The sequence below is a fragment of the Limanda limanda genome, chromosome 13 (assembly GCF_963576545.1).
Source record: "Limanda limanda chromosome 13, fLimLim1.1, whole genome shotgun sequence".
NCBI lineage: Eukaryota > Metazoa > Chordata > Actinopteri > Pleuronectiformes > Pleuronectidae > Limanda > Limanda limanda.
Window position 1 is genome coordinate 11,812,384 of NC_083648.1, and position 17,919 is coordinate 11,830,302.

General features: G+C 43.8%; 1 protein-coding gene across 1 annotated transcript; it reads left to right on the plus strand.

The window, feature by feature from the left end:
• The first annotated feature begins 1,599 nt into the window (after nt 1-1,599).
• dsc2l (desmocollin 2 like) lies at nt 1,600-11,057 on the plus strand. Its single transcript, XM_061084353.1, has 16 exons — nt 1,600-2,349; nt 2,520-2,610; nt 2,740-2,936; nt 3,053-3,163; nt 4,683-4,838; nt 5,162-5,306; nt 5,400-5,554; nt 5,679-5,813; nt 5,959-6,144; nt 6,394-6,641; nt 6,805-6,947; nt 7,531-7,752; nt 8,170-8,391; nt 8,660-8,775; nt 9,182-9,487; nt 9,916-11,057. The coding sequence occupies exons 1-16, from the start codon at nt 2,311-2,313 to the stop codon at nt 10,111-10,113; spliced, it is 2,670 nt and encodes an 889-aa protein (XP_060940336.1). The 5' UTR covers nt 1,600-2,310; the 3' UTR covers nt 10,114-11,057.
• The last annotated feature ends 6,862 nt before the right edge of the window (nt 11,058-17,919 follow it).

Consider the following 17,919-nt stretch of genomic DNA (forward strand, 5'->3'; position numbering starts at 1 on the left):
GTGTGTGTGTATAACTGTGTGTGTGTGCGCAGGTTCTTTTACAGCAGACAAAAACGAGATAAAGAAAAAGACAAGAAACTTTCACTCCCCTGGCCAAAGGTGTGCCGGAGCTGAAACACGGTAACAGTTAAATCCGACATGATTGGGTAATTTGTATCTAGAGAGGAATTATGTGCACGCCTCAATTTTCTACTACACATGTGGCACATGGTAGAATAGCTGCTTTTGTTCAGCAGTGACTCAGTGGCTTTGTGAGTAAGGTGGCTGGGCGGTTTCGATTGAGACCTTATCATGCCCGACGAATTATATAAATCGACATGTGTGTAAAAGAGACAGACAGAGAGAATTAAATGATTCCACTTATATCTGTGGTCACATCTGTGCAGTGAGTTTGACATATTGATGAAAATGCTCCAAAAAGCTTCAGAAGTTTATTCTGAAATGCAGCAGATTGAGAGCGGTATGAAATTGGACTGAGGCACCGCCGTCATGTTGGAGGAAATGAAAAGTCACAAACTGTTTATTAAATAGTAGTATTTGTCCATAATATAATTAAGTACACACCAATAATTAGTAGCTGTTGCTCACAGTAAAACTTTTCTCACCGAAAAAACAAACCCTGACACACGTAGTGAGTGCCCCACCCTTCCTCTCATCTGGCACCCGTCCAAAGGGAGTGGAGCAAGTTGGGCGGAGGAGCCGCATCAGGTGCATTCGGAAAACGTTCCCGCCTGAGGGAGCGTCGCTGTATTAGTGCCATCTTTTGAACCTTTTCAAATGTGTTACCTGGTAACATCTGTTATTCTAAGTCACACATCTGGTCGGAACGCCTTACGTTGATGTCGTCACGTAGACAGTTTGTTCTAGACCCGATTTCCTAACATCAAGGTGACACACCTGCAATTCCTTGGACGCCCGGACAGTGAAAACAAAAAGACGAACCGATGAAGTCACACTACAACGACGTCAAAGACTGGAAGAGAAATTAATCATCTGTGATATACTTTAGAACTCCACTATTCAGCAGAAACACAATATTATGAAACATTGCTGATGACAAATTTTTCCCACAGTGTCAGTGGGGGAGGCAGAGGTCAAGTATATTGTGATCATTACAATACCTAAGAACGTAATGGGTTTATCCCTTCGTACGTGTACTTATATTGTGTACTCTGAACACACACAGAAGTCTGAGTGCAAATAGACCGACTCTCTTTGTAGCTCGGGAGGTTTTTTTTGCTGAGTCTGTCTTGCATTTAGTGTCGGGACTGCTTTCACCTTTCATCTCGTCCACGCCCAAGACTCAAACATCAACGCCGTCTTCCTGACATTTTTCTCACCTTTCCTGTTGCAGGCTCACTTCCCAGTCGCACCACTGAACAACAAGGCCTGCTCCCTCCATTACACAACACCCCCCCCTTTTAAAGGACACAAGCGCCCCAGTGACATTGGCTCTGGCCACATTAATCAGCGGTTTATAGCGATAGTGAGCTCTGTCCTGTGGGAGAGGAGCCTCCCCCACTTCAGGCTTCGCAAAGCTCACATTCCTGTGGCGTTAACCGAGTTCTCTTCCTCCTAAACGCCTGAGAGGAGAGAGGAGGGGCCTGCTGGGGTCAAACTCTGTGTAGACCTTGACGAGGGTTCTCGGACCGGCTACTCTTGAAAAACAGGCAGACCGACAAGTAAATAACCAGAGGGGGGGAACGGAGAGATTCCTGATCATGAGGCCTAGCCCCACATTTGAAGAGCACCTGCTCGAACCTTAACAGGACCAGGATCGCCTGAATACTGAAGACTTCTTCCTCCAGCTTTTCCACAGGCATCTGCATCTCATATGGTGCAGCAGCTATAACTCACACATGGGAGATTTCATGGTGTCTGGTTTGGGTTCTGGAACTCTTGCCACAGTCTCAAATTGATCACAGAGTCAGTTGAGTGTTGCAGAAGTGTTGGACAATGTTTCCCCCTGCTGGCAGGAAACACACCCACACACACCCACACACACGCACACACATACACACACACACACGTATCCACTTGTTCAGTATCAGCACAACAGCCCAAAGGTGGAGTAGCTGTGTCTCTTCCAGTGTCTGGGTGGGGCAGCCGAGGTGTGTCCCTGCGTCGAGTCACTGAGCCAGTAACAGTCCGTGTGTAGTGCGTACTAACCCAGAACACAAGGTGCACGGACAGGAGCTTTCACTTATTGGTGGTTTTCTGCGGCTAAACCAACACATCATCTGTCCACCGAGTCCGGCTTCCTGCTCCGGACATTCCACCGTCGGGAAGAACCGGGGGGAATTGAAACAAATGGCTAAAGTTCTATTATTCACCTTGTGCGTAACGTTGGTGAGTACTTTAATTTCTTTTATTGGGACAAATGTAACAGTGTGGTGTGTTTGTAAACTGTACAAAAAGGAAACAATGTGTTTACTTGCGGGTTGAACTGACACTTTAAGTTGATACAAAGTGACTTTGAAACGCGGATGTGAAAGTAACTGAAACGGACTGTTCTCCAGATCCTTCCCCGGGGGGAGTCGTGTTCCATCCCGAGGTTCCTCTCCGTGGACGTGCCGCAAGCTATTCCGCGTCAATATGAAATCACCAAAGGTATTTGTTAATGATTAGTGGTTATATCGGTCAGTTGGAATCCCGCTGCACCGATGTATTGTTTCCGTTATTTGTTTGTTTTGCTTATTGTTAAATTCCCCGGTGTTTTTTTTGTTTTTTTTTCCACAGTCGACGTCTCAGGCTGCGACGGGAGCACCGTGAGTCTCACTGTCACGGACCCGAGCTTCACGGTGACGTCACACGGGGCGATACTGGCTTCCACGGCCGTGTACGTGGGGAATAGCGGGCGGACATTTTCCGTGCGGGCCTGGGACGGAGCGGGGACGGGAAGTGAGATGGAAGTTCACCTTGTACCATGGAGATCGGTAGGGAGACTATAATGACTGTTATACCTGCTTTATACCTGATTTATATGGCCCCCTGTTTTTAACTTCCTCTGTTTTTAACCTCCTCTGTTTTCTTTTCATTCTTCTTTTCACAGTCACCCAAGAAAAGCCCAGACTTCCTGAAACGCTCCAAGAGAAGGTGGGGTCCCGCCCCCTTCAATATATTAGAGAATGACCACGGGCCCTATCCCAAAGACATAGATGTGGTAATATTCCTGTTTACAACACAACTTCACACTACATGTCTGTACGTGCAACACAGTCCACACATTCCCACTTTTGCTTTTGCTTTTACAAACATTTTTTACTTTGTAAAACTTTGTGGATTGTAGAACAATTTGATGGAATGCACACAGTGGGACAAAAGCATATCACAAACACTATAAAAAAGGAATGTTATTAATTACTGGGACGTTGAAAAGATTACCTGGAGTAATATCAATACCGACAAAATTAAGATGTGATGGCTAAGGGATGAAAACTTCATTGATTGTAGAGCTGTGGCTGAGGGGTGGAGTGGTTGTCCCCCAACCTGAAGGTCAGCAAGATGCTGAACCCTGAATTGCCCCTCGTAGAACAACAAAGTGCTGCTAATAGATGCACTGTATGAATGTGTGTGTGAATGGGTGAACGTAAAACTGTACTGTAAAGAGCTTTGAGTGGTCATCATCAGACTAGAAAAGAGAAATATAAATACGAAACCATTTACCATTTACTTTCTCAAAAAAATCTGCAAAAACAACAAGTGTCTGTGTGGTGGTTTGTTTGTCAGCCAGATTACGCAAAAAAACTCCCCAACAGATTCCCACTGAAATTTGTTAAATTACGCAAGCGGATTAAGGTGTGGAATAACGTTATAACCTTACACTCCAAGAGAAGGTGGAGTCCCCAAACCGTCAACATATTCCAGAATGACCCGGGGCCCTTATCTGAGTGACATGAAGAAGGAAATGTTCATGTTGACAACAGAAGCTTCTCTATCGCAGAGTGTTTCAGCTTTACACCACCTGACTCCTGGATTGTTGCTGTCAACACACTTAGTCCATGTACTCCCTCTTTTTCTTTTGCTGCACCTTACCTTCTCACAAATCTGCCCCCCTGACTGTCTGACTCCCACACCTTTTAATTACATGACTTTCTGCAGACTGTATGCAGCGCTTAAAGTGTTTGTTTGTGTATTTGTCAGCAGAATTACGCAAAAACTGCCCAACCGATTTCCACCTAACTTAGTGCAGGAACAGGCCCGACCGCAGGAAAAATGCATAACATTGATGTGCCGATACGAATCAAGGATCCTATCTCGGAAAACTTTCACTTTTTAAAGTTTTATGATAAATAAATTCGTTTTTCTTTCTGCTATAAATGGTATATGTACTGTATTTATATAGTGCTTTACAGTACAAGTCTTATTCATCCATTCATACGGCTCTTTCTCTATGACACCACCTGTAAGGGGTAATTTAGTGTTCAATGTCTTGCTGGAGGATCCGGGGATCAAACCATTGTTCAGTGGACAATCCTCTCTACCTCCCGAGCCGGAGCCAAAGGAAACAAATGTGTTGGGTTGTTGGTGGAAGAATGCACCAGTTTAAATTAGATAATTTCCCACATGTTCCTCCATGACCTTCCGTTTTACCATTAACTATGATGGATGGTTTATGAATAGCTGAATGCTGGTTTGTTGTTTACTGGAACGTGTATGGATTTATGTGGTTTCTGTTGCAGGTTGCGTCCGATTCTGCAGCCAACCAAGCCGTGTACTACACCATCAGCGGACCCGGTGTCGAGAGGAACCCGGTCGGCGTGTTCTCCCTCGACAGAGAGACTGGGATGTTGAGGGTGCACAAACCAGTTGATCGTGAGATGTTCCCAAACTTTACAGTGAGTGAGATATATTTTAATTATCAATTATTGTTTGGTCTGTAAAATGTCTAAATATCCATGATTACAATCTACAACTTAAGGAGGTGTCATGGTCCAAACAACTGTATACATTTGTCAATATTGTCTGAAGCGACTCTTCGATAGTGACAAATAGTGATTAATGTCCTATGAGATGAGTAATTAGAGTTTAGACAACTTAATGTTTATTACTTCATTGATGCATCCCTCATGTGGCCATCTTTGAAAATACATGAAACCATGTGACATTCTTTGCATGTCCCTATTTCTGAACATGAATCTTATATGTATTTTTTCCACAGTTGAGGACCAGAGTTTTCAGCAAAGCAACAAACGTGGAGACAGACCTTTTCTTTGACATCAAAGTAATTGTGGACGATGTGAATGACAATGCGCCGCAATTCGATTCCCCCCTGCAGTTCACTGTGCCCGAGCAAAGCAAAGCAGGTGAGGCCCATGGAATGTACACCGGTTGATCTGATGCGTGGATGACCTCAGTGTGGATGACGATAAACTAGATGACTATGTTTTAACTCACAGGGACAGTGGTGGGGGAGGTGAAAGCTTCAGACAAAGACGAACCAGGCTCCCTCCATGTAAAGATCAAGTATTCTCTCAAGAATGGATTAGACCTGTTCGCCATTGACCAGGCTACCGGTGTCATCACCACAGCAACCAACACCCTGGACAGAGAGGTGAGCTTTTAATAATTTACACAGGAAGTCAACACAGAAATGAGATGCTGTGGACTGATCACTTGCATTCCTTTAACACGTCATTTATCTTTCTCTCATATCATATTGTCACCTTCCTCTTCAGGTGAAAGACAAGCATTTGGTGACAGTGGAAATCAGAGATATGCAGGGTGCAGTCACTGGGCTGTTCACTACGGCAACAGCAACAATTACTGTGGGGGACATCAACGACAACCCGCCGACCTTCGTAAAAGCCTCAGTAAGTGCTTCTCTTGAACAGGCGCGCCTTGACATCACATGTTTTGTGACGGTCGAATGAAACACACCAGGTGTTTTGCACTTGTTATCGCTAAAAGATTGTTTATCTGATTTAAGAATCATGGATTTTTCTCTCCCCCCCATAGTACACACACATTGTCAAAGAAAATGAACAAGATAAATTCATGTTCAGAATTCCCGTCGAGGACAAGGATCAAGTGAACACGCCGAACTGGATTTCAAAATTCGTCATCACTAAAGGAAATGAAAATGGCAACTTCAGGATTGACAGGGACCCCAAAACAAACGATGGTCTTGTGTACGTCACTGAGGTGAGATTGTGTTTTACTATTTTTACAATGAGGATGATTACCATGATAAAGTGACCATGAGACACACGTGAAACAGAAACGTCCCGGGGTTGTGACACTCAGTCCTAGTAATAAATCCATAATGACATGAGGGTATCACAACTATTTAACATGACATACAGTGGAGACTAATATCTTATGGGAGGTCAGCTCACAGAGCCATGACAACACATTTGTCTTTATAAAACAACCCTTCCGATAATTTTCCAGCCATTAAACCATGAGAAAACCCCAAAAGTAAAACTGGAGATCGAGGCACGCAACGAAGCTGAGCTGAGCGACCCCAAGTTAAAGTGGAACCTTATCCCCGTGGACCTCACCGTCAAAGATGTCGACGAGGGCCCAGAATTCACAGCTCCTACCATCCGCATCCCCGTCAAAGAGAACACGCCAAACGGCACGTTGATAGGAAGCTACACGGCTGTGGATCCCGAGACCAAGAGCAGCAACGGCATCAAGTAAGTTACAACGGACAAATCAACCTCCCTGTGGTGCAACTAATAACACACAACTGGAACTAGTCCTCAGAACCACAACTATGTTACACTTCTGAAACAGTGGAGGGCAGACTTTGACTGGCTGACCTGAAGAATGTACTAATTTTCCTCTGTCGTCTCTCAGCTACTACAAGGTCTCAGACCCAGCCCTCTGGATCAATGTGGATAAAAATACAGGAGAGCTGAAGGTTGCAAACACAATCGACAGAGAGTCCCACTTTGTCAATGATGGAATTTACAACATCACCGTGAAGGCTCTTGATGCTGGTAAGTGGCTTGTTACATGCTGTATACCTGGAGTCCATACAGGAGATATCAAGAGCACAAATATATCTCAAATTCATCCGTCCTTAATGGATAAAGACAACAGCCTTCAACACTGTGTTGTTACCTATTTTGTATTAATATCTGATCACTTTTTTATAAGCTCACTGTCCCCTGTGGGTTTGACAGTCATCCATCATATTGTCACTCAAAATGTTTTCAGTTGAAATTTCCAATCAGGAGATGACGTGCATGTCACATCTTTGATGGCCTGGTTTGATCAGCCGAAGGATCTTAAGAACCCCAGCTCCACCCTCACCATTATCTGTCTGAACAGACGTGGCTTTGTCTCACCTGTAGACTGCAGGTGGAGAGACTGGAGATTTACAGTGACTCACAGATATCCGGTTTGATGTGGAGTCTGGGCTCTTGTCCCAGATACAGACTTTGGATATTTCAGACAACTGACAGTAATCCACAGGCGATGCCGGAATGCAACCAACTTAGGTTTATCCTGTTTTCCACCAGCACAGACTTGTCCACATTTGTCCTGAGTGAATACTAATGTAATACCGATGAATTTCAGGCGGCAAATCGGCCATAGGAAAAGTCATCATCGTGGTGGAGGATGTCAACGACAACAGGCCAACGGTCCCCGTCAGTGAGCTGATCATGTGCGAGAAGCCAGGCGAGCTGGGCTCGGTCGTGGTTGTGGCTGAAGACAAAGACGCATCTCCCTTTTCTTCCCCTTTCACCTTTCATATGCCCACTGACAACGACGGCCAATGGTCAGTGACGAAATTTAATGGTAGGTGGACGTATGTTTTGGACCATCTATAATCGGTTTGATGGACAGTTTGAATTATTTTAAATGAAACATCTGCAAAATATCTACTGTCTTCTCTCAAATCAAAATAAACCAGAAAGTTGAAGAAACGCCTCCCAGTGAAGGAGCCGTAAGCAGCTTATTTAGAAGCTGATTGTTCTGAGCTCAACTGATATAGAATATGTGAGGCTACTAAGAAAAACAAAGCAGCAACAGCACATAGTAAAAATTGTCCATTACAAGTAAAAGCCCTGCATCCTAGTAACACATGCATGATGTAGCACTTTATTTATATGAAGCTACAAAACTATTTATCATTTTGTAAGATCTGATATATTCTCCAGCTGTTGAGCGGGAGAAATAATACGTCTTGTTTCTTACAACACATTTCCTCCACAGATACCGCAGGGTTGTTGAAGCACAACAAAGAACTTCCAACCGGGATGCACAGTGTTCCAGTGGAAATTGCAGATCTGCAGGGCTTCGGTAAAACACAGATGGTGCCGGTCAGGATCTGCCAGTGCAAGAACGGCGTCTGCGTGGACCAGGACAGATCCATATCATATGGGAGCATGGGTATTTTGGCTATGCTGTTACCTCTGGCCCTCCTCCTCCTGCTCTGTGAGTACCCTGTTGCTACGCTCACCCCAGCAGGATTGTTCAGGCTGCACTGTGCCGATAATGAAACCGGAGCTTTGTGCTCATGCATGAGTAAAAGTGCAGGAAGGGTGACAGAAAGTTTAGGCTTCAGTTTGCCGCTGAATTATGCATTGTATATCATGCACTACAGCACCATTATGCTCACCCTTGTGATGCCTCTCACACATTTTTAAAGAGAAACTGTCACTTCATGAGCACTAATTTCCAACTTTTTCACTTGTCCCAACAGTGTTACTCCTCGGCTTCTTCTGTGCGACGCAGAGAGAGAAGGTGAAGCTTGAGGATATAGGAGACAGCGGTGGAATCATTCTTAAATCAAACACCGAAGGCCGAGGGGATGAAGTGGTAAGAACGGAGTGATGAAAAATGGTCAAGAATCTTGTACTTTAATCTTAAAGGAGACATGTAATGCTTTTTTTGTTTTTTTGCCTAGTATTATTTAGGTTTTCCTTCACACACATGGTGACATCACAATTTGCATAATCCAGGCTGAGCACCTAGACTTGTACGCCCCCCCATACCTTACCTTAGCCAAGTAAGGGAGAGTGAGGCGGAAATTTCCTACACGTTCTTGAAGTCGATAACCGATCACAACAGAGTGGGCCAGCCGGCCAATCAGAGCAGGCTGAGCTTTATTGGTAGAGACAGGATCTGAAACCAATTGTTTCAGACAGAGTACCCTGATTTTGAGAGTAATTCCTCTTTGCATTATTTGTGTAATTGATTTTGTTTGTTTTTGTGTGTTCCACAGGATGTCAGTCTCCTCCCGGTCTCCAGCTTTGCAGGCGAAGAAGTAATGAAGGGCTCAGTTAAGGGTGTGAGTGCAGGATACCCGGGATTAAACAGTATGAGCACAGTCGGAGCTCATAGCACGACCGACAACTGGATGTACAAGTCTGGCGCTGACTTGCAATACACCAACCAGTTTGATGCCCAGTACGTCGGCAACTATGAAGGCCAGCTAGTTGGAAGTGGCGTGAACTTCGACAACGGACAACTTCAGCAGGGATCATCTTTTCTCCACAACTGGGAAGCAAACGGCATCTATCTACGCGAGGTAATGTTGTTTTACTGTTAAAGAGTTATTTGTGTTTTTAATATTAATAGTTAAAAATAAAAAAAATATATGTATTTTTAGCTCAAACATCGATGATAACGAGGCAGAATTGAATTTACTCAGATTCGTGCACCTCTGAGGTTTAATAACTTCTTTGTTATCTGTAAGAGCTTAGGTGACTCTCATGTGTAATGTATTCTATTTCTCTAGGGCTGTGATAGTGTCCTCTGTAAACTTTAATAATTCTCAACTTCTCCGCGCGAAATGGCGTTTCTGTATTTTGCCGGTGAACTGTTTGTTTGCCGTGTAATATCTGACTGCCAGTCATATCCTGAGCAGCCTGGCAATATCACACAGTGTAGTGTCTCCCCTCCATCGCCCAGGGTGAGAACACGCAGAGTAATAACATGCTTCCTCTTGTCTGGCAGAAACTGCACTACCTGGGAACAGAGGAGGAAGGATGCTACGCGGAGGACATCAACCACGCCTACGGTTTCGAGGGCGTGGGCTCGGCAGCCGGCTCCGTGGGCTGCTGCAGCGACTTTGGCGACAGCGATAACCTCAACTTCCTAGACGCGCTCGGACCGAAGTTCAAAACTCTCGCAGACGTCTGTCAAAAGACATGAACGATGGAGCTGAAATAACGGTGTTTACTCTTCACCGCAGCAAGTAGAGCGACGCCTGGGATCTGAGCGCTCGATAACGCCCCTGAACATGAATGGAAAATATGAACAAGCCGGCGGCATCAGTGTGTGCACGCGCTGCTCTGCCATTGCTTATTGTTTTGTTAGCTTTTTCTTAGCTGTTATTTTTGGTAAGAGTCTTTTGCACTGAGAACTATGATGTACATAATCTGTATGTACTGTATTAACATGTCGCTTGGCTTTACAGGTCATGAAGTTTGTTGTTGATATACATGCAGTGAAGGGCTGTTGGGGTTTTATAATTAATTCATAACAAATGTGGTTATTTTGGTTTTTATTCATTATTGCTGTTGATGGTTAATGATACAGTCTTGCGTTTGTGTCGCTGCTTGTTTGCAAAATTGTTTTGATATATTTTTTAAAGAAAAATAAATAACTAAATGAAATAAGACATGCACTTTTTAACAGTTAAGGTGGGAAATAAGATGTCTAATTTACATTCCTCTCATATTTATAATTGACACACAATTAATGTTGACTGACTTTCAATGTTCTTTTAAGAAAGTACATATCTGGCGCCTGGTCATCCTCCGTGGTGAGGAACAGGGTGTGGGTTCAGGCTTGGCTGTGCCTGAGGTTATTGACACATTCTGGCAGTAATCCCACAAAAGTCAGCACAAGGGCGTGAAAGGGCGGAGTGAGGCGTCAACGACATTGCTGTGCATTGCAACAGGCTGTGTACAAGAAGGAAAGAAAGTGAACCAGTTCAGACAAAGGTTCTCACAATCTGATAAGAGTGATTTGACATTCCCCTGCGCTCATACGTCTGTGTGTGTGTTTGTGTTTGTATGTATGTGTGTGTCTGTGCATTCAGCTGTTAAATCTGTAATCACGTATTGCCATTAAAGAATGTGTCCCCCTGTGAAGTTTTTACAGAATCTTATTTAGTTGTACACAAGCTTAACTTATAGGGAAAGCTAATTTCAAATAAGATTTCTACAATTTTAAAATGTTAACCTGTTACTTAGTCACTGAACATTCACTGAGTGATTTTCTCACAGCTCTAAAACCCATGTGGTTCTTCTATTAAACAAAGCTTCATTGTGTTGTTGTGGCTGTAGAGCAGCACCTCAGAGTAGAAGCGGTTGTGCTCGGCGTCTGTGTGTTCTCTCGGTGAATGATTTACAAGGTGTGGCCGTCTGAGCTCGCACGTTACAAAGGGCACAGAGCTGCACCCAATGCCAACCTCCTCACCGCGGAGCTAATATTTACCTCTGGCATTCTGGGGAAAGTTACTGCTCTCACCCCCCCCCCCCCCCTTCCCACAATGATCTGATCATGTCCAGCATCAGGTGCCATAAAATGTTGCGAGATAATTGCCTCTGCCAAGTTGGTTATGTTTTCACCTGTGTTGTTTGTGTGGAAAGACTAGACTATTGTTCAGCCTTTGCGGAGGTATGTGCTCTACTCAGAGGAACTTTATGCTCCATGTTTTTATTCGTTAGTGAGATCACGCAAACAGTACAGGACTGATTACCACAAAACTTGGTGGAGGGTATAAGTCATGAATCTGTTGCGGGTCCGAATCGGAGGCCAGATCTAGGAACTTAATTTTTTCTTCTCAGAGAATAATTCATGGTTCTTGATTTCAAAAATCGGGCATGTTTAGGGGACTGGTATTTATGAGTGTGTGCATATTTTTTAGGGCACTGTTGGTCCTTTGTGGCAGTTAACACTCTGATTTAGAAAAAAAAACCTCTTCATAAGTCTTTGACAAACATTTCCCACAAATAGGAAATTCACTGTAGGGTCTAAGCATAACTTTTAATTATATATTATATATTTACATTTTCAATATGGTGGAATTCTGGGGAGAACAAACACAGCTACAATATGCACAGACCTTCATAAATAACTAATACAGTTTAACAAATGTATTGAAATCCTCCATGAGTTATTATTATTTATAACTTATCACACAGCAGATTATCGATTATTAATTTATAGAACATGTTTAACGTGAACTAGCATCGGAGCAAGTAAACAATTCCCCACTTTTTTTTCCTGATGACATGCAAATCATGCATCAGTTTGATGAATTATGAATCTGAAGCTGGAAATATAATTACAGGGTCTAGAAGGGACCATCTGTCATGTGATTGTGGTGACGAGTATCAAAGATGACGGCAGAGAGCAGAAGAAAAAAAAAAGAGGGGGAAATTAAATCTGGGAATGAAACCGGTCCCTCGCTATGATGAAACACTGGAATCTTGTTAAAACTACGACAATATTATGTGCACAGATTACAATGATACTGTCATGAGTATGGGGGGAGTGGGGGAGAGAGAGAACAAGATGTGAACATCAAGGGTTTTTCTTTTTTTTTTGCTCAAAATCCCACTGAGGCCAATTAGGAGAATCTTGAAAAGTCACATAACTAAGAAGAATGAAAATAAGCAGTTAACCCAAATATCTAAAGAAGACAGTGGGAAACAAAGACAGCCGCCCTATCAACAATATCATGAATTCATAGTCTCTTTCTTTTTTAATTACAATTCTGTGCAAAAATAAAAGCTTCCGTGTCTGACTGCTGCTCTAGAAATCTGAAATAAAGAAGCTGCAATGATTCGAATGCCCCCGGCATGTTTTAGAAACACTTATACATTTCTAAGGAATTTCATGAATGTCTAACCATGAGCCAGACATACAATGTGGTTCAGACCCTGAAGGAGGTCATGACCTGAGCTGTGCTGTGACGTTTCTGACCAAGGAGCTGGTCCGGGTCACCACTCGGCATCGACACCTCAGCCCACATTCCTCTCGAACAGCAAGAACCGCTTGACGCACAGTTTATTTACAGGAACTTACCAGTCGCTGAGTGTGAAATGTGTCAAGTAAGTTCAACCTGAGAGGCCTCAGGGCGGATGGAGTTTGATGCGGTGGCAGCAGCAGATCGTGCATGATGAAACACCTCATTCGGGACTGCCGCTTTCGCCAAAGTGAATTTATGTTTTCACACAACTCCACGTCTATAAACACAGTCACAAGAAAACCTTTTAGCGAAGTCCCACCTCACACAGCAGCTCCGCTCAGCTGTCCTAACATATGGCGTGTGCGTCGTGGGAGCTGCACGACAGAAATACCTCAGCAGCGATTAAAAAACGACAAACAAACTCGAATTCCAGATCGTTCCTTTGGGAATCATCAAGTGCATCCCCCCCCCCCCATGTAAAAGCAACGGCGGCGATAAGCCATATAATTCAATAGACCACTTAGTGTGTCCACACTTATCAGAGCTGCTTGAGCCATCACTCGCAGTCACTTCTGTAAAGATGCAATTAATTCTAAGGCAGAAGCGTGAAATTAATTTATTGCTTGTAATTAGTTTTCGGCATTCTGTGAAAACAATCTCTCCAGATAGGGCGTTTTCACCCTCCACCAGAGTGTCTGAGGACTCTTGGCTGCGTCTGAGTTCAATAAGGAGTCGGTGCCTTCAGCTGCCAGGAATGTGGCGTGCACAAACTCCTTCTTAACCCCCTGTTGACACGGCCTCTGGATTTATAGTTTTGAGGGGCACGTGCGAGGTGGTATTTTAGTTGCAATCAACGCACATGACAAAGTGATTTCTCCACGTTGTGTCTTGGGAGAGCACGAACCAGGTCATGTATATATGGAGTTTAGCTTTGTGAATAATTGAATCAGTGGAAGTGCGTGTTAGAGGATGCAACAGGCCTCGCCGGAGTTGTTGTGATGCATCTGTGAAAAGAAAGCGCGGCGACACATTTTGTCAAATGATTCACGTGTCACTAATCATGCACGCTTCATTAGCACTACTCCTCATGTGGAGGGGCTCCTCTGCAAACAAGCTGCTGTTCCGCTTATTGCCACTAGGTGTCACACTTACCTCTCGCCTGAATTTGTGCACAGCCCTCATGGTGATGCTATGGCTGGGGTGAGTGTGTGTGAGTGTGTGTGTATGTGTGGGGGGGGTGTATTTATAGAAGATGGCTAATTTCAGGCAAGACACTCTCGCTGTCTGTCACACGTACAACAAAACACCTGAAATCACTTGAATTAAGCTGTGAAGCCGCGGCAGAGCAGTTAAATCGGAGTGATGTGACGAGCTGTGACAGGAGCCGCCATGTGACATATGGTGATGTGAACAGGCATCACATGCTCTCAGTCCCCTTCACTGATATTCGGTGTAACTTCTCTAACGAGATCAGGCTCCCATACGACTGTAAACTCCTCACCTCTCTCTGTCATAATAGATTATTCAAAAGGCACACTTTGAATAATGAGAATATTTACCCAGCTGGCTGTTACACCTCCTCACTATATGATGACACCTCATAGAGGGATTACCTGACGCTTTTTTCTTTCAAATGAGCAGCGTTTCATTTAGGTTCATCGGAAACGTATAGGTAACAATCAGCTGGATTTAGATTCAAAGCATATCAGCACGAACGTTATGTGGCATCTGTGGTAACAACACCACCTAATACTAAAGATAGATTATAATTAACGGAAGACTAAAACGTGTGGCAACATACAGAATTCATATGTTATATTGGGTTCTGCTGTCATCACACCGCCCACTCCTAAAGAGCCGTTTGGCAGAGTGTACTGTACCTTTAAGTTCCTCATAACTATGCAGGAGCTTAAATGACTTGTTACCTGGTTCACTCGAGTTATTGTGTTTCTCTCTCGAGTCGACGTCCATACGATTCGCACACGCCTGAAATGTGCGGTGTACATGTTAATTAGATCAATCTGTTTTGTGGAGGAGACGCCTCAACGTGACATCTGCGTCTTAATTAGAAAGAAAAGCTTCAAGTGAAACAGTCAGTAAACAGTCTAAAAGAATATGTGGTAGATTCATTAATTCAATTAAAATCCACAGATAATAACTGGAAGAAAATCTACATACAATACAGTACTCAGCAGTCGTCGTTTCTTCCACATTGTCACACAATCATTGTCTCACAGATCACAGATACCATTATGTCTCCAAAAAAAGGCTGACTCTCTTGAACGTAGCATGAAAAAAAGATGCCATTGTTCTCCCTGGATTCGAATGTGGATGTTGGAGAACAGAAGCTGTTTTCTTTGTAGTAGCCAGTAATACGAGACATGAAGTGAAGCACATACAAGGTAAAAGCATATTACTATAAAAAAATTATCTACTTGTAGGAAAGTAAAAAGCATAGTGAGATGAAAGTTTGACTTTACTTCTATTTTTACCCTGGACACAGGCATAGCCGGGAGCAGGGTAATGTTTTTGTCCTTGAGTGTGTGTGTGTGTGTGTGTGTGTGTGTGTCTGTGTGTATGTACAAAATAACTCAAACACACATGGACAGATATTCAACAAACTTAGTGGGAGTAGGACTTGGGAGAGCGTCTCCAGATGATACGCTATTGGAGCTAGTCGGTCAAAGGTCAAGGTCAACAAAAGTATGGTCTAAACACTGTATTTTCCAAGATATCCACAAATATAATGGAGAAAGCTTATATTGATCCGACACTTATTCTCAATCATATTATATGATGTGGTAAATTACGTCATGAAGGAACAAATAGGTCAAAAAGGAATCTTTGCATCCTACAGAACTATCGACATGACCTAAAACTGAATATAGATGGAAAAATAATTTGATGATAATATGGAGGGAATTATTTCATTGGTATTTCACTATGAAATCTGAAAATTATGTCATTTAGTGTTGTAATGCATGACCATTTGCATCCAATTACATAAGAGCCACAATCTACAGCTTATTTAGATTTAAAAGACATCATGATGACGTCATTTTTAACACCGTCAAGGAGGTTATGTTGTCGTCTGTCTTTGTTTGTCCGTCTTTCTGTCAATTAGGACAAAAAGTACTAGTTACCACGGCAACTTGTGGGAGAATGTGGTAAAAGCCTTGAACGAGATCCGCCGATCCAGAAATTTGTTCACCTCCTTTAACACTGTGAGATATTTCGTGTTTTTCAATGCGTTTTCAATGATAACTTCTCAAATATGAATTCATGGATCTTGATGGAATAAACATGTGAAGTGTTGGGCCTTGGGCGGAGATATCCACTGCACAGTTTGCATCGCCTGCTTGGAGAACACACAGCGTGCAGGCCGGGCTAACAGGTCGCTCCCCTGATGCTTTTCATTCTAACAATTAACTGTCCACCGCAGTAAGAGCCTCACACTCATCCCTGTATCGACTGACCATGTAGACGACTGGACTGAGGTTGACCACGACTGAGGCCATTCGTCTCTGCAGTCTCACCTCAAAGGCTGTGCAGCTGGAGATGTGTGCTTGTGTTTGTCTCTGCTGAACACAAGTGCTGAAGTGCAGTAAACTCCAAGTCGGGCTGCCACAGCAGACTTAGTACTAGCACAAAAAGCACCCAGCACGGTGGCTCCTGTTCATTACTGTTCATCATGTACTGCTCAGCCCAGGCTCACGCAACACATCACACTCCGGGTGAAGTGCTGTGGCTTGGAACAATGTTCTGAGAGAAACTCGCAGCTTGTCTCAAATCTTGCTGGAGTGAGGCTGAAGTCGCTGCTGCAAACCCGGCATTACAAAGCACGGCACAGCACAGTCTGTTTAGTGAACATGCTCATCCACATATTAACACAGTGGCCCTGGTACCTTTATCTGATGGAGATGGGAAAAAAAGGAACCTGACAATGTGTGTTTTTGTTTCTTCTCTGTCGTTATCACAATCAAAGTGAGGCCTCTGGAAAAATGTCAGTGGCATGTTTCACCAATTACTAGATTAGACAGTGGAACATGCTAGGATCATCAGAGAGTGTGGAGAAACAAAGTGATGGATGAGGTCAGACATACTGAGGAGCGGCAGGGGGTCGGTGGGGGGGACAGGTAGATGAAGAGCATGAACAACAGAAGCCGTGTGGCTGGCAAACACACAAACACACACACACACACACACACACAAAGAGATGAGACACATTTTCAGCCAGGTGTTTGTGGGTTGATTTTTGGCACTGATGTTGGTCATTAAGTCAGAGCGAAGACGGACGCTCCCTCTGGCTCTCGGTGTGTGACCCCCCCGGCGGAGAGCTACAAAGCCTATCAGACCACCTTGTGCGTGAGCCGCTGCTTTCGCCTCACTGCCTGTCTCTTGAGCTGGGTGCAGAGAGAGAGAGAGAGAGAGAGAGAGAGAGAGAGAGAGAGAGAGAGAGAGAGAGAGAGAGAGAGAGAGAGAGAGAGAGAGAGAGAGAGAGAGAGAGAGAGAGCGAGAGAGAGAGAGAGAGAGCGAGAGAGAGAGAGAGACAGAGAGACTTCAGCAGACTGCAAAACACAGACTCACACAGGGGTTATGCCCTGATAACCACACGGTCTTAGTGTGGAACTTAATTGGCCCACTGCACATTTGACTTCAGGGAATGTTTTGACATGAGCTAAAGGTTGAACCTGTAGATACACAGTGTGCAACCAAATCTCGGCCCCACTCAATCCCCCGAGCTCAATGGCCATAACAAAACATTTGCATGCTGATGAGGATGCTTGGAAAGTTCCTAAGCCACGGGTAAGCAGGCAAATAGTAAGAAAATATTTTCTGACGTATTCTTGGATACACATATGAACTGATTCTGTATTCTACAGATAACACGGCAGAGCTGTGTATCAGTCCCTGAGGATCTGCATCTGCAAGCCTCAATGGGCTAAGATACATAAAAAATGCACACACTGCATGTATAAGGGGGGATATAAGAACACGGCTTCATTATCTTTGAATAAATGTATCCACAGTGGTTG

Coding starts and splice junctions, on each gene's coding strand:
- dsc2l (XM_061084353.1), top strand. CDS start 2,311: ATGGCTAAAGTTCTATTATTCACCTTGTGCGTAACGTTG. Junction 6,948..7,530: donor CGTGAAGGCTCTTGATGCTG/GTAAGTGGCTTG, acceptor GATGAATTTCAG/GCGGCAAATCGGCCATAGGA. Junction 8,776..9,181: donor AAGGCCGAGGGGATGAAGTG/GTAAGAACGGAG, acceptor TGTGTTCCACAG/GATGTCAGTCTCCTCCCGGT.